General features: G+C 39.7%; 1 protein-coding gene across 6 annotated transcripts in view; it reads right to left on the reverse strand.

The window, feature by feature from the left end:
- PCDH17 (protocadherin 17) overlaps window positions 1-25891 on the reverse strand; it is a 264249-nt gene that overhangs the window by 149157 nt on the left and 89201 nt on the right. For 4 of the 6 annotated variants that reach the window (XM_077483150.1, XM_077483146.1, XM_077483147.1 and 1 more), the window contains 2 exons: window positions 14766-14824; window positions 14477-14649 (listed from right to left, as the gene is read on the reverse strand). In XM_077483150.1, coding sequence (XP_077339276.1) covers window positions 14477-14649; window positions 14766-14824 — 232 coding nt within the window. The remainder of the gene's footprint in view (window positions 1-14476; window positions 14650-14765; window positions 14825-25891) is intronic. The other 2 variants (XM_077483148.1, XM_077483149.1) reach the window with 1 other exon arrangement.

Here is a 25891-nt window from a genome sequence, read left to right on the forward strand (position 1 = left end):
GTTGCCCTTCTCTGCACTTTCTCCAGTTCCCCGATATCCTTTTTAAGAACTGGTGCCCAAAACTGAACTGCATATTCCAGGTGAGGTCTTACTAATGATTTGAACAGGGGCAAAATTATATCTCTCTATCTGGAGTCCATACCTCTCTTAATACAAGAAAGGACTTTGCTCACTTTGGAAACCGCAGCTTGGCATTGCATGCTATTATTGAGCTTATGATCTACCAAAACCCCCAGATCCTTCTCCACTATGGATTCCCCCAATTGTACTCCCCCTAGAATGTATGATGCATGCATATTCTTAGCCCCAAGTGCATAACTTTACAGTTCCCAACATTAAACCTTATCTGCCACATAGTCGCCCAATTAGATAGAACATTGAGGTCGGCTTGTAAATTGGAGATATCCTGTAAGGACTTTATTCCACTGCATAGCTTGGTGTCATCTGCAAAGACGGAAATGTTACTTTTGATCCCAGACCCAATATCATTTATAAAGATATTAAAATATAAGGGTCCCAGCACTGAACCTTGGGGTACACTAATAATAACCTTAGACCATTCAGAGTAAGAATCATTAACCACTACTCTCTAAATTCTGTCTTTTAGCCAGTTTTCTATCCATTTACAAACTGATATTTCCAAACCTGTAGACTTTACCTTACACATGAGCCATGTGTGTGGAACTGTATCGAACGCTTTTGCAAAATCCAAGTATACCACGTCCACCACCACCCCTCTGTCCAAGGCTTTACTTACCTCCACATAAAAAGAAATCAGGTTTGTCAGACTGTCTTTCATGAATCCATGCTGTCTGTTGCTTAAAATATTTTTTTTCCTGCAAGAACCCGTCTATGTGGTCTTTCATTAATCTCTCCAGTATCTTCCCAGTATCTTCCCAACTATAGAAGATAAACTAACAGGTCTATAGTTACTTGGTAAAGACTTTGTTCCCTTTTTAAATATAGGCACCACATTGTCCCTGTGCCAATCCAGTGGTACTATTTCTATCATTAATGAGTCCCTAAAAATTAGATACAATGGCTTTGAAATGACAGAGCTCAATTCTTTTAGGATCCATGGGTGGGTGCCACCAGGTCCAGGTGCTTTATCCACCTTTATTCTGTCCAAATATTTCTGGACCATATCACTTTTGAGCCATTGTGGATTTGGGGCTGTGTCACTACCACTCCCATAATGGACATGAGCTCCCCCATGCTCCTTTGTATACACAGAGCTGAAGAAAATATTTAATAAATTAGTCACCCATTCTAGATTATTTTGTAAAGGGCCTACATGCTCAGACTTGACCTTTTAACTATTAATATATTTGAAGAATTTTTGGGGGCTGTCCTACTATCTTTTGCAATCTGTCTTTCGTTTTGAATGTTTGCATCCTTGATTTCCTTTTTACATATTCTGTTATATTCTTTGTAACATTTAAATGACACTAGTATTCCTTCATTTTTATATTTTTTAAAAGCTCTTTTCTTATGATTTAAATTTTTTTTATCTGTTTTTCAAATATCCAGGAAGTGAAAACTCAAAATTTAGCTTGTTCCTACTTATTTATACCTCCCTGATATGCACTTGCCACGTTTAAACTAAAAGGTACATAACTCCTATTTATAATGTTTTATTTTATTTTTTATAATTACATATATCATAAAACAGGGTTAGGTCAAAACAGAACACAGTTGTCACTGTTAAGTTAATGATACCCCAAAGACAGTTTGCAAACACAGTGCACTTGCCTGCACCGGATCGCATGGTACTGGTTGCTCTGTGGTCTGCCATTCAATTGAATGGGCTGAAATCACACTGCATTCTGATTGCATATGAACTGCACAGGAACGCACAGCGTGTTCCTGTGTGATTCATTATATGAACCAGCCTTTAATCCAGTTTAGAACATTAGTAATTATATCATCATCTTTAGTCTTCCCAGTACTATTATCTTTTTTCAATATTTTTTCCTGCCAGCCCTGGGAAAGAAGATTACATGATTGACTAGCTGTTAATTAGTTATACCTAGAATGATCGATTTGTATGTTTGAAATAAGCTATTAGCTTATTAAGTAACATTTGCTTATTAGTTCTTAGAGAATAATAGATCTACTTTAAAAATTGTTTGATAATGGAGCTCTAAAAATTGAAACTTGCTATTACTGCAGATAGCATGTGAAATATTGTCCATTTACAGGATAGAAAGCAGACAGAAAATACATCTCTCTAGCTACAGATGAAAGGCAAGTAGCTTGTATAGCAGTAGGAAAGTGTGACTGCTGGCCTCTATACATAATATACTGGGTAAACATTGTACCCTTCATTTCAAGAAAGTATAAAGCATGATGTCCCAGGATAGACTAAAAAGGAAAATTATTTAGGTCTGGTAATACAGATTCTATAAATAACTACTAACAGACCTCGGGATATTAAACACTCTTGGGTCTCAATCATGGTGGAATGTTTTCTTATGTATTGATTTTGTTTCATTTGAATTTTTTTTTTCTTATTTCTTTATATTCCACATCTTACACAAGGGAATGGTGGTTCTATTTGAAGTTTCTGTTGAAAAGATATTGAGCATTGCATGTAGCTGGATCACTAGGGTGAAATATTAGTTGAAGCAAACCCCACAAATAAACAGTTGAAATATGGCTCCCTTTGTATTAATTATGACAACATTTGTTAATAATATTGGGAACAAGAAATAAACCTTGCTGGACTTTAATAATAACGAATATTTATACTTTAGTTTACTTAGTACAAAGAGTAAAAATAATATGTGAGGTAGTGTAATCCATATCAACAAGCCAGATATAATCTGTTACTAATTTACATATGGTTATCTGAAGTGTAACTGGTTGGCAGGTCTTACTCTAAAACATGCATCACTGGTGTTCTCCACACTGATTTATGAAATAGGCCAGCAATTAGAAAAAGTTAAGAGTGAAGGATATGACCAGAAAAGCATGCTGAGCAATGGTAATTTCATAGACAAAAATATTTTTGTAGACTAAAATAAAACTAAAACAATTTGGATGACTTAAATACAACGAAAACTGCATTTTAGGCCCCTTTTCCCACCAGCAGACCAATCAGGGGTTTTCAGGCTTACACAATCGGACCACCTATTGTTCTCGATGGGGGCGCTGTCACCCACTGGCATTTGATCTGGTCCACTAAAAACAGACAGATGGGGATCCATTTCCCATCCATCGAGTGGATCGGATCTGATGACAGAGAGAACAGTAGGCTGTGTCAGTGTCAGCTCTGTATAGCGGAGCAGGCACGGTCCTTTCATCCGCCTGCTCAGTGGGGATCATCGGACAGGTCCCCTGCTGAGCAGGCAGATCTGCTTGGGCGGATTTTGCCCCACCTGAAAGGGGTCTTAGCCAAAAGGCTATGACTAAAACTGAATTGAAATGTGACGTCAAAATTAACACTGCACTACTACATAAGAATAAGTAGGGAACATTTACTAAACTGCAGAGGAAAAAAAAAAATATATATATATATATATATATATATATATATATATATATAAGAAAAAGGTTTTTCTTATTTAATCTTGGTAATATATTCAGGTGATATGTGCAATGGCACTGCAGCCAACAGAGTTTACAGTTTTTTTTTTGTTTTTTTTTGTTTTTTTAAGTTGCACTTCTGTTTGTCAAAAAGCAATATTTGTGTTTGTTCATAAAACTTGGTTTTATTTATTAAGACGTTTTTTATCACAACAGCTAAATCTGTGTTTGTATTGCATATAAACCTTAATACAATATATAATAACGTTGTTCGATTTTTACTCCAGGAGTATATAATGAGTTTGGCAATTCTAGAGAAATGCTTAAATAATGCATTACAATTTAACTTAATCCATTCCATTTTAGTCAATGAAAATGTACTGGAGATTTTAGTCGACTAGAATGTATTGGAGGTTTTAGTCGACTAAAATATGACTAAAACGAACACAATTCAGATGACTAAAATTTGACTAAAACTAAAATGGAATTTTAGTTAAAAGACTATGACTAAAACTAAATTGAAATTTGACATCAAATGCGGAACAAAGTTAAAATTAAGTCTTGGAATGCTTACAGGCACAGTATTTCCTTCTCAGCACTTCTGCTTTTCTTCCATGTACTGCAGTAGTAAAAAGCCAATCCAACTTTGTTTGTTTTGTTTAATTTAATGTTCAGAGTATCTCTGCTTTTCATTGTCATTGGCTGCTCTTTGTCTCTTCCCTACAGAAAGCCCCATATAAAAAAAATAATTTGATATTGCTTTTATATTGGAATTGAACTTTAATGGAAGGAAGAGAGTTCTTTGGGAAACCAGTTCTTTGGTTTCCAGCATAATGGGATATAAGCTACCCTCTGATAATGATTACTAAAGATGCAGCTTGTACAGGATTAAAATGTGTGATTTGGAAGAAGCTTTATTTAGTTATTTTTTAACTGTCAGATTTCCTAGTAAAGGAAGGGCATAATGTGTAATATTAAGTGTAACTTTAGTCTAACATGAAAAGTGAGTGGCCTTATTTGCATCTGAAGTAACTCTTATAATTTATACTATAATCACATTGGGCAGTCAGTGCATTTCATGGGCCACCTTACTACACCTGTAATCAGTTACTGTATATTACATTTTCTTGCATCCTAGCTGAAATTTCAGATAAAACTTCTAGGTGAAATGCTAATTAGATTAAAATGTTTCAACTGTCTGAACTAAGCTCAATGTCATCTTGTTTAAAAATGTTATCTGTGATTGGGTGGGTAAATGCATCCAGTAATGACATTGGCAACGGGCCAGGACAATAAATTGATGGTCATGTGTCAACTCATGCTGTTAACTGAAAGGAAAATGTAAACATAGCTGCCAAATACCTATCAACCAAGTAACAGATATTTGGCATCTATGAATAAATTGTCCTTACAGTAAACAGCAGGGGTTGCCAAATGACTATCGCCATGAACTTATTTTGGACTCTCATAATTTGATTTAATGCTTCTTTTGTGGTTTTAAATTTTAACCACTTGCCACCCGCCCTATTACAAAAAAACGGCGGCAAAGTGGTTTGATAATCCTGACCGGACGTCATATGACGTCCTCAGGATTATGAGCCGCTGCGCGCCCCCGGGGGCGCGCATCGTGGCGATTATTGCTGCGGGGTATCAGTCTGACACCCGGCAACTACGATCTCGGTAAAGAGTCTCCGACGGAGACTCTTTACCACGTGATCAGCCATGTCCAATCACGGCTGATCATAGTGTAAATGAGAAGAGCCGGTGATCGGCTTTTCCTCACTCGCGTCTGTCAGACGCGAGTAGAGGAGAGCCGATCGGCTGCTCCTATGACAGGGGGGGTCTGTGCTCATCGATTATCAGCACATCCCCCCCCAGGATGCCCACACTGGACCACCAGGGAAAAGGTAATCCTCCCTAGACCACCAGGGATGCCAATGGTCAGCACAATGGATGCCAATCAGTGCCCATAATGGATGCCAATCAGTGCCCACAATGGGCATCACTGATTGGCATGCATTATTGTTTGGCATTGATTGGCATCAGTGTAACACTGATACTGTTACAGTATAACACCAATGCCGCCTATGAGTGCCCACCTGTGCCGCCTATGAGTGCCCACCTGTGCCGCCTATGAGTGCCCACCTGTGCCGCCTATCAGTGCCCACCCATGCCCATCTGTGCCGCCTATCCATGCCCATCTGTGCCGCCTATCCATGCCCATCTCTGCCGCCTATCCATGCCAATCCGTGCCAGCTATCAGTGCCAATTTGTGCCACCTATCAGTGTCCATCCATGTCGCCCATCCGTGTCGCCCATCCGTGTCGCCCATCCATGTCGCCCATCCGTGCCGCCTATCAGTGTCCATCAATGCCACCTCATCAGTGCCACTTCATTGGTGCCCATCAGTGCCGCCTTATCAGTGCCCATCAGTGTAGCCCCATCAGTGCCCATCAGTGAAGGAGAAAACGTACTTATTTACAAAGTTTTGAAACTGAAACAAAAAAAAAACATTTTTTTTTCAAAATTTTCGGTATTTTTTTATTTGTAGCGCAAAAAATAAAAACTGTAGAGGTGATCAAATACCCCCAAAAGAAAGCTCTATTTGTGGGAAAAAAATGATAAAAATTTCATTTGGGTACAGTGTAGCATGACCGCGCAATTGTCATTCAAATTGCGACAGCGCTGAAAGCTCAAAATTGGTCTGGGCAGGAAGGTGTTTAAGTGCCCTGTATTGAAGTGGTTAATTCATATTCTGGGTACCCACCAAGGGGAACATCATCTCACAAAAGCAACCTCACTGGAGTTAGTAAGCTTGAGAAACCACAATGTCATATCAAGCTAACAATATTAAGGTCTCACCATCACTTGGATATGTCACCTACTTTCATCTCATCATGTGCCTGTGTACCTGGATATTTTCTACAAGTTTTAAGAATGCCATCCTAATTATTTTTGTATAGGCCCTGAATCTTAGCTTACTTCCAGTCCACTATTTCCTCTGTGCTCCCTAAAAATGAAGGATTTGAACAACAGGCTGTGGACCTGCTTCGATGTAGAGCGAGAACCATGATGAACCTTGCTGCTAGAAGTGACTGTAGTTCCTCCAAAAATGTATTCACAGTTCAAAAAAAGATTTTACTTGTTGTGTCTCCCAAAGGCAGAGGCACGATGGGACTTATGCCGGCCATACACGGTTCGAAAGAATTTTATTTCAAAAATCGTATCTAAGAATTTTCGTATGAATTTCGCCCCATTAGTGGGCTGCAGCAACAGCCGATTTTCGTGCGGAAATAAAATTTGAGGAATCGGACATGTTGGAAATTTTTGGAAAAACAAACGATTTTCTAATCAATGATGGGAGAATCGTGCGAGAAACGTAAGAAAATGTACGGAGATAAAAGAAAATGTACGGAGATAAAAGAAAATTTATGGAGAGAAAAGAAGATTCCCAGCCAAGAAAATTCTTTTCTGTAGCAACATGAGGTGAAATTGAAGGCTTGGTCGGCCGAATTTCGAAAATCAATGGTGGCATCATCGGATCACAAAAAAAACGAATTTTCTGATTTTGAAAAGAAAATTTGTTCGAAATTCGACCGTGTATGGCCTGCATAAAACAGAAAATGAAGAAACACTTTTGCGCATTAGTGTGATGTCAGGGTAGTCAAATATTTAAGGGATGATGTCTCAGGCCTTTTTGCCCTCCAAAGCCGGGGATGCCCTAGTAGTTACAAGAAAGACACAAAGAAGAGAGGGCGCACCAGCGTAGTGCATTATCCCAAGTATATTTATTAATAATGATGATATTTAAAAAACTACTCACAAATGTAAAGAAATTAAGCTTTGTAAAGAGCCACCTTATCATGGCAATCAATCCTGAAATTGACAGTCCCCAGATGACAAAGAAGATGGCATCAGGGCCTCTGCTGGCTAACGCGTCTAGGGGCTAGGCTCTGAGGAAGAAGGTAATCCTTTGAAACGCATTAACCAGCAGAGGCCTTGATGTCATCTTTTTTGTCATCTGGAGACTGTCGGTTTCAGGATTGATTGTCACAATAAGGTGGCCCTTTACAAAGCTTAATTTCTTCACATGTTTGTGATTCGTTTTTAATTGTCATCATTATTAATAAAAATACTTGGGATAATGCACTAGGCTGGTTCACCCTCTCTTTTTGTATCTTTCTTGGCACAATGGGACTTGTAGTTCTGCAACAGCTGGAGGGCTACAGGTTGAGCAACTAAGCTTTAAGATAATATTACCACTGCTGGTACTACTACTTAAGCATCATACATATTTGAAGCGTTTCCTAATAGCTTTATACTGATTTATACTGTTTAACAACTCAAATGTCATTTGGGGGTGTAAAATGGAAAATCATAGTCAGAATACAAAAAAGGTAACAATTAACCACCATAAACGTATAAATTGCAACACATATTGAATCACTTCAAAACACAGATGCATGCTCGCCATTTACCACGGGTCTGTTAAAACAACAAACATGCATACATTATGGAATTTGAACGTGGTACAGCAGAAAAAAAACGAAAAAAAAATTAGTTCAGTTCATAAAAAAAATAAAAAAAATTGTACAGGTGTTTTATATTATCGTTCCACAATTCTCTGCACAACAGATATTAGGTTCAGAGTGAGAGAACAAACACTGGTAGAAAATCTTGTTCTATTGATGCGTATAGCAGTGACAATCTAACACGATTTCTGGCACTGGAGACTGGCTACGGAAATCTTTAGGAGAAGGCTATAGGGAGGACCTCAGTTACCTGATGATGCTTTTCCATTTTCAGTTTAGAAAGGTTGTGTGAATCACGTGTGGCAGAACAGAATTACAAGCTTTAAAGCATACATATTTTCACATTTATGTTAAATTTTATGTAGTTGTTTTGTTGATAACTGTTTATTTAGCCTGCTGACTGGAATTTGACAAAAGTCAAACAGGAAAAAGCAAAAGGAATGGATCTGTTGAACATACTTCTACTGAAATAGGACAGAAGAATGTCATTGTGTTAAACTTTTGTCTCTTGTCTATGTTAAAGCATGTAAGTATCATTTTTCCGGAAGCTCTTTATGGTGTAGTTTAGCTGTCAGCCAAATGCTTTCTGTTGTCACATATTGTAACAGGGTCAGCTGCAGGTGAAGAAATCCTTCTGACATTGTAAAGTTCTAAATATAATGCAACGTAACAAAAAAAAGGCACTTATAATATAAAATACAGTCTAATAAAATGTACATGGAACACAGCTACTAACATGTTCACAAGTAGTTACAAGGTAGCCAACACAACCCGACCGGCGCACGCCGATGTACATCGGCAGAATGGCACGGCTGGGCAAATGGGCGTACCTGTATGTTCCTTTAAATTTGCCACCATGCCATCGCATGTGTGTGCTGGCTGGGACCTCCATGAGTCAGGTTGCGGGTCCCGCGGACTAGATAGCCGCAGGGAATCCCCCCGATCACCTCATGAAGGGGAGGAAGAACGGGGAGATGCTGATGTGAACAAGCATCTCCCTGTTCTGCCTAGTGACAGTGTCACTGATCTCCTGTGATTGGGAGCAGAGATCAGTGATGTGTCACATGTAGCCACGACCCCCCACAGTTAGAATCACTGCCCAGGACATACCTAACCCTTACACTGCCCCCTAGTGGTTAACCCCTTCACTGCCAGTATCATTTACACAGGAATCAGTGCATTTGTATAGCACTGATTGCTGTATAAATGACAATGGTCCGAAAAATGTGTCAAAAATGTCTGATGTGTCTGCCATAATGTCGCAGTCATGATACAAATCACTGATCGCCACCATTACTAGTAAAAAAAAAATATTAATAAAAATGGCATAAAACTATCCCCTATATTGTAAACGCTATAACGTTTGCGCAAACCAATCAATAAACGCTTATTTGCGTTTTTTCTTTTACCAAAAATATGTAGAAGAATATGTATCAGCCTAAACTGAGGAAAAAAAATGTTTTTATATATTTTTGGGGGATATTTATTATAGCAAAATGTAAAAAAAAATGCGTTTTCTTCAAAATTGTCCCTATTTTTTTGTTTATAGCGCCAAATACCAAATACCACCGAAAGAAAAAAAAGGACATCAATTTTGTTTGGGAGCCACGTCGCACAACCACGCAATTGTCAGTTAGAATGGCACCATGCTGAATCGCAAGAAGTGCTCTGGTCTTTGGCCAGCAAAATGGGCCAGGACTTGTGGTATGTAGTCTGCCCCCCCCCCCCATAAACTGTAAAAACCTCCCTGATCCTGCCACTTCCTGTATAGCCTTTCTGCTCTGACGATGATAATCATGGCTTATGGTCAGAAAGCGTCCCTGCGTCATCCACAGCCCTGCCCCCCCCCCCCCCCCCCCATCCCTGCCTGTTAATTGTGTCTGTGTGTCTATAACCCCCACCACCGCTACTAGTAAAATGAAAAAGTTACAGTGCTCACTGTCAGCCCTCTATTATAGCCTGTTTTTTTAGCACACTCTATTATTCTTGTATAAGAACAAGGCTTATATATGCCTGTTTAGCATGATCTTCAGGCCGTTCACGTGACTCTGTTTTCAGGGCTACTGCAGGAGGGGCTGAAAGGCTATGTGACCTCCCGAGCTGACATCAGAGGAAGATCTTGGTCCCTCCTGCAGTATCCATATATCGGAGCTGTACAGTGGCTGCGAGTCATGTGACCAGTTTGAAGACAGCTCTAAACAGGCATTTAGAAGCATCGTGTTTATAAAAGACTAACACAGTGTGCTATGCCAGGCTCTAATAGAGGGACTGGCATAGCATTATATGAATGGGTTTAAAAACACTTTAACATTTCTATGTAGAGTCACTCACCTTTCACCAACACTTGGCATTTAACTGAAATAAAATAAGTTGTACTATATATTTAATGCTAAACATTACAGTGTGGGTCGTTGGTGACCTTTCCCCAGAAGCTGGCATTTCGTTTAAAAACAAATGAACTATAAAATATGATATTTAACTCTTCAGTTATCACCAAAGTGGTTAGGTTTTAGACTTTGCATCAGTAGCGGTTTTAGATTTCTTCATGCAAACTTTAGGTGTGACAATTATACCTTAAAGTGGATGTAAACCCAAATCATGAAATTGGACCTAGGTATATATATGTATCTCTCTCCAAGGCCCTAAGTCCAGGGTCTTTCTGTTTCGTTCCTCTGTTATCAGTATGACAACTTCTGACAAGTTCTCTGATAACCAAGATAAAACCAGCCTGAAATATTTGTCATGGTGGGTGCTATAAATTAATTATCAGAGAGTTTGTCTTGTCCCAGCACAGCTCTGCACATTCCTTTGTTCCTCTACCTATGTGTGCCAAGAATCCACTACTGCTGCTGAATGAGGAAGTAAAAATTCTAAAGAATGTAGCAAGCTGAAGACTGCACGCATACATGTAAAATGTATGTAGGGAGATTTGTTTCATCCATGTCTATCATCTGAGGCTGTTCACTTCACTGGGTATAGGAGAGGGTTTACATCCACTTTAAGCTAATGACATAATGGTGTGTTATTTTACTAGGTCATATCCAGTAGTTAGCATTTAACATAAATCAGAAGCATTATATGGTATAAGCATATGCTTGGATTCCTCAACAAGCTGAGATTAGGCTGAAAGAAAATTCACGGGGTAGATTCACTAACACTTATCGCATATATATACAATATATACATATGTTTTATACAAAATATCTCATGCAATATATAAACTGTCAAGTCATAATGTAAATACCGCAAATGTGGAAATTACCTGCAGTAAATTTGCATTAAAAAGTATTACATTAAGTCAATTCATTAAAAAAAAAAAAAAATTGTTAATTATCTTGTGGTCTAGCTAATCAGTATTCAACAAATGTATAAATTAAGAGTTGAAACATTTAGCAGCAGAAGTCTTTCCACTGCTAAATGTGACCATTCCAGCACAGGGATGATGGTTGTCAGAAAGTCTGCAACCCGCTGGGTCCTAACAACCAGTGATTCATCCCCACACTGCTCTTTCAGCTGTCAAGGACAGGAGTGGACCTGGTATCAGTTTTAGATACTCCCTTGGCACAGCACCTTGTCCCCATGTTGAGGAGGACAAGTACCTCTTCCCCAAAAATCTGGCCAGTTGGTTGTGGCAGTGGGGGGGGATATGGGCCTGGAGTTTATCATCATCTGGAAAGCCCCTTTAACAAAATAAGGGTTTCCCCAAATACTGCCCACCATGTGATTGAGTAAAGAGAACCCTAGAAATAAAAGCACAAACGTTTTTGACAAGTCCTTATTAAAAAAAAATGTCCCTGTTTATCCATCATCAATCACATCGTCCAGCAATGCTGGTCCACATCAGTTATGATGAACAATGGCCGCTGACACTCCTGAAAGAAGAAAATGCAATAGCCATCTGATCATGTCACTTACCTCATACCAAACAAGTCCCCGCCACTAAAGTTAACAATCATATCTGGTCAATGACATAATTGAATAAATATGCCCATGAATATTTAGTTACCCAAGTGACCAGGCCCCTTTGTTTACTTTAGTGATGGGGAATGGAGATATCATTCAGCTTGAGGAAAGCAACAGGATTGAATATCATCTCAGGGTCTCTACCACTAAAAAATGGGTAGGGTCACTCTGTGATTTCATTACAAGTCCATATTTGGTCAATGATGTCATCCAGGTGACTCCACCCATGTATTTTAGCAGGGTGCTAAGAGATGTTATTTGGCACAAGAATCAGACTGGCTCAGCAGACATTAGGTTTTTGCTTTGTTTTTAATAGAAGACTTGTCAAATGTTTGAGTGTTTTTATTTCTAGAGTATATTTTTTATGTACCCCTTATTTGTTAACATGGGGGGGCATCATCATATTGTTAAAGGTGGCTTCCGGATCCTGATAGGTACACTGCCCACAGACCCCCACAGCTACCGAGACAAGTGCGTGGGGAAAAGTTCCTTGCCCTCATCAACATGGGGACAGGGTGCTTTGCCAGGGCATTTCCTCACATCAAGGTACCCTTGCCCTACCCAAGATATGTGACCTTGTACAGTGCAGGGGGAGGGGGGCAGGGATGCACGCTCATTCCTCTCCCCCTTTTCTGACCTGCCAGGCAGTATGCTGATATAAGGGTCTGGTTGGGGGGACTCGCTCAATATTTATTTTTGTTGTTGGGTCCCTCTAAAAATGAAAACCAGACCCAAAGGGCCTAGTAAGGACTTTGGGGAGACCTAGATGCCATTTTGTTTTGAAACACTGTTCAGCTCCTTTTTTTTACATTAACCTGCCAGCCGTAAATCTCCCAGGGAAGGGATGAGTCATTGGATGTTAGGAAGTTGGCAGGTGCCAGCTCTCTGACAACCAGTATGAGTTGGGGGGGGGGGGGTCACATCTAACAGTGGCACAATTACCACTGGTACCAGAGCACAGCTGGAGGGCCAGTCTGCAGTAAAATAACATGTAAAAGTGCATTAAATACAAAAAAATAGAAAGATTAATGCACACAGTATTTGATTAATGTTTTTTAGTTTATTGCCAGCAGCTTAGGTAAATACTTATGAGCTACTTTACTGAAAATATCCATGTGATATTCATCTCTTAGTGAGTTGATCCCATGGCATGCTATTTTAATACTTTAATAGAAGGGTGTCTTCCCTCTATTACTGTATTATTGGTTATGGATCTTTTTTAACACTTATTATTGTGACCCCATTTAATGCGTGCCATCCTCCTATTGTTCTACCTGGCCAGCCTGTCCATTTTACGGTATGTTTTGCCTACAAATGTGGATGCCTAAATTGTTTCTGTTCTCTACCACACTTTACCATTCACTCCCCTTTTTTTCCCTAGCTGCATCCCCATAGACACATTGCACCACTGTCATCACCTCCTCTGACTAGTAGAAATTGACCAAATCCCAGGTCACATCCTTTCCCACATTTCTTTGAGTTTGATTTTGCTACAATAGTTCCTAGATAATCAACAACTAAAAGGCTGTCCCTTCATACCTTGACAGTGCTTCACTGGCCAGTCTGTACTCCCCTAAAAAAATCATGGGTTGGCAGAAGCTTCCAGAAGTAAAGGAGAAATTTGCAGAGGTTCCCAGATAAATGGTTCTGAGAAGGTTGTTTGAGGTGGTCCAGGCTTGATCAAGCTTAATAGGCATGGAAACAGATGCATCCTGTCTATCAACAATAGTTTTCCTAGTGTACTTTTTATACTAAGATAAAAGGATTATTCACCTTGGCCTAGTATTTGCCCTTTGATGCAGTACAGTGTAATATCTAACTCTTCATTTAAAGTCAATGAAAACCCACAATTAAAATGTAATATGTAGCAGCTTACTAGTCTTTAGATGTGGTGATCCTGCCAGTAACACATGTCCTGTTCTAGAGTGACAACACTTATTCACTCTACATAGCTATGGAGTATTGTCACTCTAGGACAGGATTACAGAACACCAACTCCTCTTATCATTTCGATAACATAGGCGGAGGTGTTCTTTAGTCCACGGATAGAACTTAGGCCTGATCACATTGTTTGAGGTTTCAATGCAAAATTGTCAAATTCCTATAGAAAGGTAAACATTTTCTGAATTTCTGACAGAATAAACAGATATTTGTTTGCACTAGTCAAACAAATATATATAAAAAAAAAAAACTTAAAATTATTTATTTAACAGACCAAAAGGCAGAAGATGTGAGAAGTTGATTTTTAGGGTTTGCATATACTTTAACATTACAAAAGAAGGTTATGTGACTGCAGTTGGCATTTAGCCAAAGTTTAAACATTCGTATGACATGATTTAACCCTTCCTTTCACATTACAGTGTGGAATTTGTTGCCATGTAGCTGGAGCCAGATATGTGTGTAGGATAATATTTAACCTTTTACTTTGCATTGCAATGGATGGGGTTACTCACCTTGCTCCAAAGGTTGGCATTTAGCTGTCGTGGTTTTCATCTTAAGGGCCTCTCTTACAGACATGTCACAGCAGGAACCTTTGTTGGTATCTTGATCACTGTCAGCTTGATCACTGTCTCCATGACCACTGTCCCTTAGGCTGGCTCTTTCTGGGTCCTTGAAGGTTGAGCTGCTGATTTATTATAAAGAAATAAAGTAAATTCACTATAAGTGTCACACAATGAAAAAGTATGACCATCCAATGCAGAGTAAATTGTAATATATAGACCATTATATTAACTGCCTTACCTTTGAACAAATTGCTGTCTGCTTCCCATGTAATTGGACTCAGCAGGGAAATTGTCTGTCTGTGAAGAAAAGAAGAAGAAAAAAAGAAAAAAGATATATAAATAAACAAGTAGTGTATATGTACATATCAATGCACACTGGACAGACATTCTGCCAAGATACAGGGCTTCCTAGCCATCAATTATTAACTATTATTTTTACACTTGTACATTTTGATTACAGCCAAGAAGAGAATGGTGCTCTGCAGAAAATTAAATTAATCTAGTTTACACATAACCTGTTAAAATAAACATTAAAACATTTCCCCTAGTCAGATATAGAGAAGCATTATTTATGTGTTTTCATTAGTTGGCTATGATGATGGAATATTTAAGGGAATAGAAGGAAAAAAAACCAAAAAAAAACTCACATTCTCTGTTGTCTGCCTACAAATGAAGTAAATAATTTAAAATTTTTTGCTTTTATTAATTTCAGTCTATAGTTTCTGAGATTCTGGCATAACCCCTTTTTAAAAAAAAAAAAATGTAGGAAACAAACCAAATCGTCTGACAATTAAGAGAAAAGCCCTATACACAATCTCATGTGGGCAACTGTTTTTTTTTTTTAAATTTGAACAAAAGCAAGCATTGCATGTATGGATAATTTAATCTTCATAATTAAGTCTCATCCAATTTTAATAGCCGTTGCTGCGTAACACGACTGCATGCAAACAATAATATTAATGATTATTGTTGCCAAATGCAAGGGAAAAATGTCACTTAATGGTTCCGTTAAGTATTTTTAGCACAGCTAGTTTACAAACCAGTGATCTAATGTTGTTTACTGAATTCAGATTGTATGGACCGCTGCCAATTACAATGTGAATTTTCTTTGTATAAATCACGGAAGCTTCAAAAGGCATAAACAATAGAACACTGGCAAACAATAAGATGATGGGAAAAAGCAAAGCCATCAACACTGCACATCAGCACAGGCTACAGCCCTTGCAGCTGACATATTGACAAACGCTTGACGGTTCCATATATCATGCCATGCCATGATGCACCAGCAACAATTTTTTCTTGTAAAAAAAAAAAACACAACTTTTTCTGCTGAAAAAAAAACACTTAACTAATGAAGCATAAAGCCTAAGGTAATGTTTCATGTTTCACAGCAAGTGTTTACATAAATGACTGATCTTAAAAATGATCCTCTTTTCGAGGAGTTAATTTTTTAATCTTGCTGGTGGCCTTGTGTCATTAAAGAGGGTTCCAATAATGAAGATATAATGATGTTATATGTAAAACTGTATGAGATGTAAAAATTTTGGGTGTCCTCTGATTCTTTATGTAATATTTCTCTGCTTGATTGCATGGAGCCTTTTCCACATCATTTTGTCTAGAAAGCATCTTTCAAATTTAAATGTTTCAAGCAGGCCTAATTCTTTCTACTTTAATCTTTTATGCAAAAACTCCCCAATTAAAAGTTGAAGGAAAAATGGATTTAGAAAGAAGTTAATGAATAAAAACATGGAAGCATAATAAGGATTCTTTGTAGCTGCTAAAATAAGGCAACAGAATTACTATACGGAATGGTGCTTTTAAAAGGCAAATATGGCCAGTCTGTGACTGATATTAAGCTCACAGAAATGAAATTAACTTCATATAGAAAGTTAATACATATTCTCGAATACAACTAACCCATCTCAGTGTTCCTACACCCAACTGCCCCTTAATCATACTACCCATACACTTGTAGGTGGCTACTGAACACACATACCATAGGTGATCATTAAATGTAAGTGAGGTTTTCTGCAGTAATTTGCCATAAAATATGATCTGAACCTCATCTAATTTGTAATACCATGTGATCTGTGATCTCATCTAAGTCACAACAAAGTCAGTGTGCTTACTGTAAGCTGATAACACAAACAATTTCTTGTGTCTTTACTGAACACACCCATTAAACATTCACCATGCTAAAGTAAAAATTAAGTGAACCTAGATTAATTACTTCACTGAAAGCGAATTAGAGTCAGTAGTTTACACATCTGGAGTTTAAATAATGAATAGAGTTTGGAAGTGTGCTTTAGAACTACTTTGATTGATAAAGAACATTCAAATATTTTAAGACTGCTATTCATAAGAAGCATCTGCTGATGTACACCATGTTTCACAAAAAGGAGCTCTCTGAAGATGTACTATCAAGAGTAGTTAATCTGCACCATGATCAGTTAGACACATTGTCTGTAAATTGAGACAGTGTAGTACTCTGGCTACTCTCCCCAGAAGTGGGCACCCAACCAAGATGACTCCCAAAGTACAATGCAGAATCCTCAATGAGGTAAAGAAGAACCTGCGAGAAACAACTAAAGACTTGAAGACATCGCTGGAACTGGCATGTTTATGAGTCTACCATACGTAAGTCTTTGAACAGGCAGAGAGTTCATGTCAGAACACCACAAAGGAAGCAGCTGCTCTAAAAAAAAAAAAAACAATGTTGTGGACCTGAAGTTTGCAAAAGAAGACTCTGGAAAACCACAATACTACTGGGAAAATTATTTGTAGACTGGCTAAACAAAAGTTGAATTGATTGGGAAGAATACTCAGCACTTTGTATGGTGCAAAAAGAGCACAGCTTACCAATATCAAAACATCACCCCAGTGGTGAAGTAGGGTGGAGGGAACATCATGATTAGGGCTTGCTTCACTGCCTCAGGACCTGGATCATCAAGTGGAAATTAATTCCCAAGTTTACCAAAATATATAACAGGATAATATCAGAGTGGCTGTCCACCAGTCAAAGCTTAGCAGAAGGTGGGTGATGAAGCAGGACAATGACACTAAGCAATGAAGTAAATCCACCACAGACTGGATTCAGAAAAAAAGAAAATATGCCTTTGGAGTGGCGCAGTCAGACCTCAGACCTTAATCCCATAAAGATGGTGTGGAATGACCTCTTACACCAGACATCTTACAAATGTGTCTGAGTTGGGACAGTTTTGTAAAGAAGTGTCAAAAAATCCTTATGAATGTTGTGCAGGTCTGATCAAGAGCTACCATAATGATGTCACTGTGGCCAAAGGAGGTTTCACCAGCTATTATTTCCACGGGTTCACCTTTATTTTCTTTCAGCACTATAAATCGTTAATAGGTGTGTTCAATAAAGACACAAGAAAATAGAATTGTGTGTTATCTGCTTAAAGATGAAGTAAACTTACTTTCCTGACTTTTACCTATAGGTAAACCTATAATAAGGCTTACCTATAGGTAGTGTAAATATCTCCTAAGCGGACACTGGTACAGTACATTTCATGCAGCCAGTGACATCACTGGCGCATGCACTCTGAAGGAAAGGCCACTCATGCCATTCCTTCTGAGTCCTGTGTTGTGACATCATCGTGGCTCTGGACAGTCACAGAGCCGGAGCCCACAAACCCAGATGCAAGACGGGTGCAGATGGAATCGACTGTAGCGCTGATATTGCATCACTGGAACAGCTTTGTTTTAAGGTAAGTTTCACATAATGTGCTAGTATGCAATGCACATTATGATTTTACCTTGAAGGGGAAAAAAAGGTCAGCGGTATACAACCACTTTAAGCACACTCGGGGTTGATTTACTAAAACTAAATTCTTAACCCTAATGCTAACCCTTACTCAAGTACTAGCCTAATGCCAATCCTTAAGGTAACTCTAACCTTTGTGCTAACCTTAGAGTCCTTTCACACTGCCAGCGCAGGGGCATCGGCAGTAAAGAGCTGCTAGTTTTAGTTACTGTCCTTTTTGCAGTATTTTTTGGGTGCTAACTGTGGCGTTTTAAACCCCACGCTAGCGCTGATGTTGAGGCGCTTTGCAGGCTCTTTGGCGGCACTGCCCATTGATTTCAATGGGAAGGGGACTTTAGGAGGGGTGTTTACACCGCTCCTGAAGCGCCTCAAAGAAGCTGCTTGCAGGACTTTTTTTGACATCCTGCCAGTGCAGCGCCCCAGTGTGAAAGCACTCAAGCTTTCACACTGGAATTGCAAATGAGGCTTTTTTCAGGCGCTTTACAGGCACTATTTTTAACACTAAAGCGCCTGAAAAACATCTTCAGATATCTCCCAAACCTGCACGGCACATGTGCAGGAGTGACGTCAGTGGAGCTCCGGTCATTCACAGCATCAGAGCCTGTGATACCCAGGAATAACTCCGAGAGACATGTCGCCAGGCAGAGCAGGGTGTCGGGATTGCTGCAGGGGCTTTGATCTAAGGTGAGTATTTCATAATGAGCTAGTATGCTATGCATACTAGCTCATTATACCTTTGTCTTGCAGGTTTTTTTTTTTTTTTTGTGGGTTTACAACCACTTTAACACTAACCCTAAGATTTGGTTTATAAGCAATATTACATGTTTCATGTTGTAAAGTGATGTGCAAACTACTGGCGCTATATAAATCCTGTATAATAATAATAATAATAATAATAATAATAATAATATCAGTGCTTGCATGGAACAATAACTGATGGCAGTAACATAATTATCCCTCTCCATAAGCATGGGGATTCAAAGTGAATAGACCTTATGCACTAAGCTAAGTGAACATTCACTTTGCTAGGAGAATAGTCTCTACTGCTTTAAAAAAACAGCCTCAGTAATATTACCTGTCATGATGAGGCAATAAGGTTGACAGTCACAAATAAACTAATTGCTCATTGCTGTATTGACACTATGGCCCCAAGGAAAAATGTATCATAACCTACAAAATGCTGAGCTCTCTGGGACCTTTAAAGCTGTAAGCAATGCATAACTTATTGATTTCTATAGGACATTTAAGTTTGATATGGATAGATACAGCATCTTTCTACTCTGGTCATGTCCCAGGATTTATTTTCTGAAAGAAGACATTGGCTGTGATTGACAATATTGGTATTTCAAAACAAGAAACTTTAGAAACTATGCTGTTTACTGAGGCTGTTTACTGATCTCACTGTACCATGCTATACCATGCTACCTTCCTTGGTGTCTACACCTATAGCTTTTTTAATGCAATATGGATCCTGTTACATAGCAGTAGTCGAGGACAGAACCTTGTTAACAATTGATAAGACCAAGGAAGCAATGTACCACTCACCCTAAAACATGAGTTATGTATAAATATTTTAGGAGTTTATAAAACATGACGCTAATACAGATAAGACAGTAAGCTGCTACAATTTCCTTTCCTACAATGTACTCCTCAGACAATGACTGGTGATATACAGCGGGAGCCATAAAATTGTGGGACACTGTGGAAAGCAGCAAAGTAACCTTTCTGTTCCAGTTTATTCAGTAATGTATTATGGCTAGGTCATTTTAAGTTTGACCGAACCAAGGCATAATATTATTCAATAGATAAATTATTGGAAACAAAACTGGACATACATCTGACACACAGAATGAGGGTATATAGGGGTTTTTCTTTTGTTTAGTAGGTTTAGATGGAAAACCAGCATATTTCAGAGACATTTTATGTTAGTTACATAGTTGGTAAGGTTGAATAAAGACACTAGTCCATCCAGTTCAACCTACAGTATGTGTGTGTGTGTGTGTGTTCATGTCAAAAATTATTTCCCATATCTCTGTATACTGTATTCACCCAGATACACATCCAAGAGTTTTTTTGTTTTGTTTTTTTTAAAACAATACCTCCTGATGATGCCACTAATTATGGAAGCAAGTTCCATATACTTACCACGCTGACAGTGAAAAATCCCCTATGCAGCTTAAGGTTAATCCGCTTCTCCTCCAATTTTATTTAGTGGCCCTGTGTCTTCTTACACTCCCTGAGACTGAATAGTGTTCTTCCTATGCTGGGATCACCATTGGGGTATTTGTATATTGCTATCATATCTCACTTCTGGGAGAAAAAGTTTATTGCTTTTACTCGTTCCTCATAACTGAGGTCCTCCTTCCTCATTCATTTTGTTGCCCGCCACTCTTCAGTTCCCGCACATCCTTCCTGAGGATTGGTGACCAGAACTGGACACACAAGAGTTTTATAAAGTGGCAGGATTATTGTTTTATCTCTGAAGTAAATAGTACAGCTCCACACAAGAATGAATGTGGCTGTGGTATGCATATTCTGGCTAAAAACTTGACAAGGACCTCTTCAAATCCAAGGCTGTATGCCCCCTCTAGGGGCCATACAGTGAGGAACACTGGACTGAGTCTGAAGCTAAGTATTGAACCAGGTGGGCTGCACTTAGCGGGGAGGGGGGCTGTTTTTATTTGTATCTAAGGTACGGTTGTTTTTCCTCTGAAAGGGTACATTTACATTTGTTTTACATGCTTTGCTTTGGATCACTCTGGCGTGTTTTAATGTATATTAATGCATCATAGTGGTATAGTATATATGCATTAAGTGAAAAATAAGCTGCTGTCGCTGGCATCTTTCTGAAAATGCTATTATGTCTGCATGTCTTGCAAATCACAGTATAAATATTCTCTAAATAACTGAATCAGAGCAAATACAAGAATTCTGACTTGAATTACTGCATACTAGTATTCTGTATAGGGATGAGCTTCGTGTTCGAGTCGAACGTACGTTCGACTCAAACATTGGCTGTTCGTGCGTTCGGCGAATTCCGAACGTCTTGGCCGTTCGCGTCAAAATTCGAGTGACGCGCGCGCGGACCACAATGCACTGCGTTGGCGCAGTGCATTGCTGCCCGATGATTGGCCAAGCATGCACTGTGACCCCGCATGCTTGGCCAATCGCAGCGCCGGCAGCGAGGAGAGCCATGATTGGCCACAGGCATCCTGCCTGTGGCCAATCATAGCTCAGGCTGTGTAGTGCACGCCCCACACTATATAAGGCCGCCTTTAAGGCGGCCTCCTGTAGTGTGTTACTTTGCATCTGAAGCAGTGGGTGTTCTGTGTACCTTCAACACAGTACACACCAATCGTTTTTGGCTGATTTCCTATCTTGCTGCTGTGTAGTGGTTGTTGTCTGCGCCCTGACTGCAGTATACACCACTATATTCAACTCACCTATATAGCTAGTGATCTAGCTTTAACCACTTAACAACTGCCCATTGCCGATTAACGGCTTCAGGGCGGTTGTTTAACTCAGAGAGGCCGTTAATTAACGGCCTCCCAGAATTCTGCTCTCGCGTGCCCCGAGGTGTGCGCACTCGAGAGCATCCGTGACCGCCGGGTCCATAGGACCCGACGCATCACGGTAAACGGCCGCTCATAGCGGCCGTTTACCACGTGATTGCTCCGTCAAATGACGGAGTGATCACTTGGAAACAAACCGGCGTCATGTTATGACGCCTGTTCCTCCCTCCCCTTTCTGTACCGATCGGTACAGCGGAGGGGAAAGAGATCGGTGTCAGCAGCGATGTGGGCTGCATCTGCAGTGCCCACATCGCTGCTCACCGAATTTAACCCCTCAATTCCCTGCCAATACTCTGCAATACCAGTGCATACTCTGCAGTACCCTGCCATTACTCTGCAGTACCCCGCCATTACTCTGCAGTACCCCGCCATTACTCTGCAGTGCAGTACCCCGCCATTACTCTGCAGTGCAGTACCCTGCCATTACTCTGCAGTGCAGTACCCTGCCATTACTCTGCAGTACCCCGCCATTACTCTGCAGTACCCCGCCATTACTCTGCAGTGCAGTACCCCGCCATTACTCTGCAGTGCAGTACCCTGCCATTACTCTGCAGTGCAGTACCCTGCCATTACTCTGCAGTACCCCGCCATTACTCTGCAGTACCCCGCCATTACTCTGCAGTGCAGTACCCCGCCATTACTCTGCAGTGCAGTACCCTGCCATTACTCTGCAGTACCCCGCCATTACTCTGCAGTACCCCGCCATTACTCTGCAGTGCAGTACCCCGCCATTACTCTGCAGTGCAGTACCCTGCCATTACTCTGCAGTACCCCCCATTACTCTGCAGTAACCCCCATTACTCTGCAGTACCCCCCAATACTCTGCAGTACCCACCATTACTCTGCAGTACCCCCAATACTCTGCAGTACCCTGCTATTACTCTGTAGTACCCCGCCAATACCCCGCCAATACTCTGTAATACCCTGCCATAAATTGCCATACCCAGCCATACTCAGAGATACCCAGCCATACTCGGTGATACCCTGAAATACCCAGCCATAGACGCCCCCCACCCCTCACCGCCCTCCGGTGCTTCTACCAACTCGCCAGTACAATCAAAGCCAGAATCTTTTTTTTATTTTTTATTTCAGGCTTCCCAGCCTAGAGGTGAGATGTGGGGTCATATTGACCCCCCAGATTTCACTGTAAAGAGGACCTGTCACCCCATATTCCTATTACAAGGGATGTTTACATTTCTTGTAATAGGAATAAAAGTGATCAAAAATATATTTTTGGGAAAAAAAATGTCAAACTAAAATAAATAAAGTAAAATGAACAATAAAAAAATAAAATAAAAATTAAAGCGCCCATGTCCCCATGTGCTCGCATGTGCCACACATGTGAGGTATCGCCGAGAATGTTAGAGCGAGAGCAATAATTCTAGTCCTAGACCTCCTCTGCAACTCAAAACATGTAACCAGTAAAAAAATATTTAAAGCGTCGCCTATGGGGATTTTTTAAGTAGCGACGTTTGGCGCCATTCCACGGGCATGTGCAATTTTGAAGAGTGACATGTTTGATATCTATTTACTCAGCATAACTTCATCTTTCACTTTATGCAAACATTGGGCTAACAAGTGGTTAATAATAGAGCTTGCAGTCAGTAGTGTTAGGAGATAGTGCGTGCTGTCTGCGTGCTCTGTACCCAGTACATACCGCTATAATATAGGGCAGGCCCCTACTTTCAAACATCCAACTTACAAACATCTCCTACTTGCAAACGCAAGGAGACAGCAGCAAGTGAGATGAAAAAAGATGGACGACAAAACAAATTATACAGGGGTGATAACCCTTCCCTATGTTTTCCAAAAAGCTTAAAGATAGTTTTTTTGACTGGAGCTACACTTTAAAAATGTACCGGTTGAAAATGACAAACAGATTCAACTTAACACAACAAACCTACACAGTCCCTGTCTTGTTTGCACCGCCTGTATACTGCTGTTCTGAGTATATAGGGCCTGGGGGCCACACGCATTTCCTTTTTTTAATATGGGTACGGGGTTCCCCTTAATATGCGTACAAGACCCAAATAGGCTGGTAATGGGCAGGGAGGGCTACCCATGCCATGTTTCTCAATGATTTTCAACCATATTGCAGGAACCAGATATAACATTAAAACCGCAAGCAGTTTTACATGGTGTTATTTCCGTTTAATGTCATTTTGTGCAGGGACTGTTCTAAACACGGGAAACACGTGGCACTTCACAGGCATACTACAGACACCCCGCAGGCACCATATTTAAAGGAATATTTCACTTTTTTTTTTCACTTTAATCGTCATTAAAATCAGTGCTCCTGCCAAAACGGTAGTTTTTAAAACTTTTTTTTGCAGTGACCCATGTCCCCTGAGGCAGGAGGCAGGTCCCCAAACCCTTTTTAGGACACTATCTTGCATATTAGCCGTTAAAATTAGCACTTTCCATTTCGAACGTTCGAGTCCCATAGACTTCAATGGGGTTCTAACGTTCGTACCGAACGCGGGGGTCGTTCGCAAGTTCTGGTGCGAACCGAACCGGGGGGTGTTGGGCTCATCCCTAATTCTGTACCACAAAGTGCTGATGTCATTGACTGCCAGGCAACTAGCATTTCTAAAAGGAATTCAGCAGTGGTAGCCTATGTGTTTACAAATGTTCTTTAACACAATTGCAAATGCACCAAATTAGGCATTAGACATTTACAAAGGGTAAATGGCTTGGGAACTGAATCCATTCAAATCACAAATCACCTAATTCATTTAGTGTTATGTGATAGCTTTCTATTTTTCTTATATTAAAGTTGTAAAATGTTATTTACGTAAAGTTCCATATATAGTTGAAATCTGGTGAACTATTACTGAGAATGTTTAAACATGCAACAAGATACAATTACGATATAGACAAATAATAACATGTATAAATAATGCAGCACCCAGAATGGACTCCAGCAGGAAATATAAGAACATATCATGGGGGCAAAAATATATGTAGATATATGTATATATTATGCATATATTATGCATAACATCATCATAATATTGTACGGTATACAAAATAGAAAGTTTATGATAAGATTCATATAAAATTAAAGTAAATTATATATGATTTGTTGCAAACAAGTATGCCATTTTTTTATGCATTCTCTAAATTAACCAACTCCACATCTTTCACCCCACCCTTCTACCTCAGCAGTACACTTACCAAATTCTTGCATCTGCAGCCCACCACAAAATTCTGGATTTTCTTTCTGCCTGTCCAGTTGATCCCCACAGACAGGGCAGACAGCAAGCAGCAGATCCAGGATGTAAAGTTTATGGTGGGCTGTACAGCAAGAACCTGATAAGAATGCGGCTGGGGTAAGGTAAGGGTGGGCTAAGTAAGTAAGGAGTGGGAAGGTAGGCAACTTGATAGTATACCTTTTATGCTGACCTTTTTACATTATTTTAGATACCCTCTAGAATGCAATATCTCCTGTTTCAAGAAGTCTCTGCTGTGCTTCACATCAGTTTAATTGGGAGATTTTTGGTTCCATTATGTCCAGCTCACTACAACCTGTCTGGGTATTCATTGTTGCTGGTCACCAAGCCTTACACAATAGAGAAGCCATGGAATCCATACACTGCACTAATAAAGGCCAACAAGCCTGAAACAACAGCATGCAGTTTCAAATACAGAGCTCTAAAATATCACACTAAATACGTACAAGAGGCATGAGTTTCTGGATACACAGCTGGCACAAGGGGCACAAAGATAAGCTTGACAAGACTCCATCCACCACCCCAAAATAAGGAACAACCCTCTTAGTTTTCTAAAATGATGAAACAGTGGGAGAGTTGGATCATTTATGTTTTTAGAAGGCTCTACAGTGTTCCAGTGTATTATAATAGACAACCGATCAAAGCTTTTAAATTGCTCTAAAAATAACTTTGAATGTAAAAACACATACTATTATCCACAACCATTCACTCAATATTCAACAAAGGAAGGATATTTCATGATTTAGTCTTTCAGTAGAAAAATAGTACAAACAGT

Source organism: Lithobates pipiens, unplaced genomic scaffold (genome assembly GCF_037356315.1).
Source record: "Lithobates pipiens isolate NorthernLeopardFrog02 unplaced genomic scaffold, aLitPip1_a1.2 Scaffold_16, whole genome shotgun sequence".
In the NCBI taxonomy this organism is placed as follows: domain Eukaryota; kingdom Metazoa; phylum Chordata; class Amphibia; order Anura; family Ranidae; genus Lithobates; species Lithobates pipiens.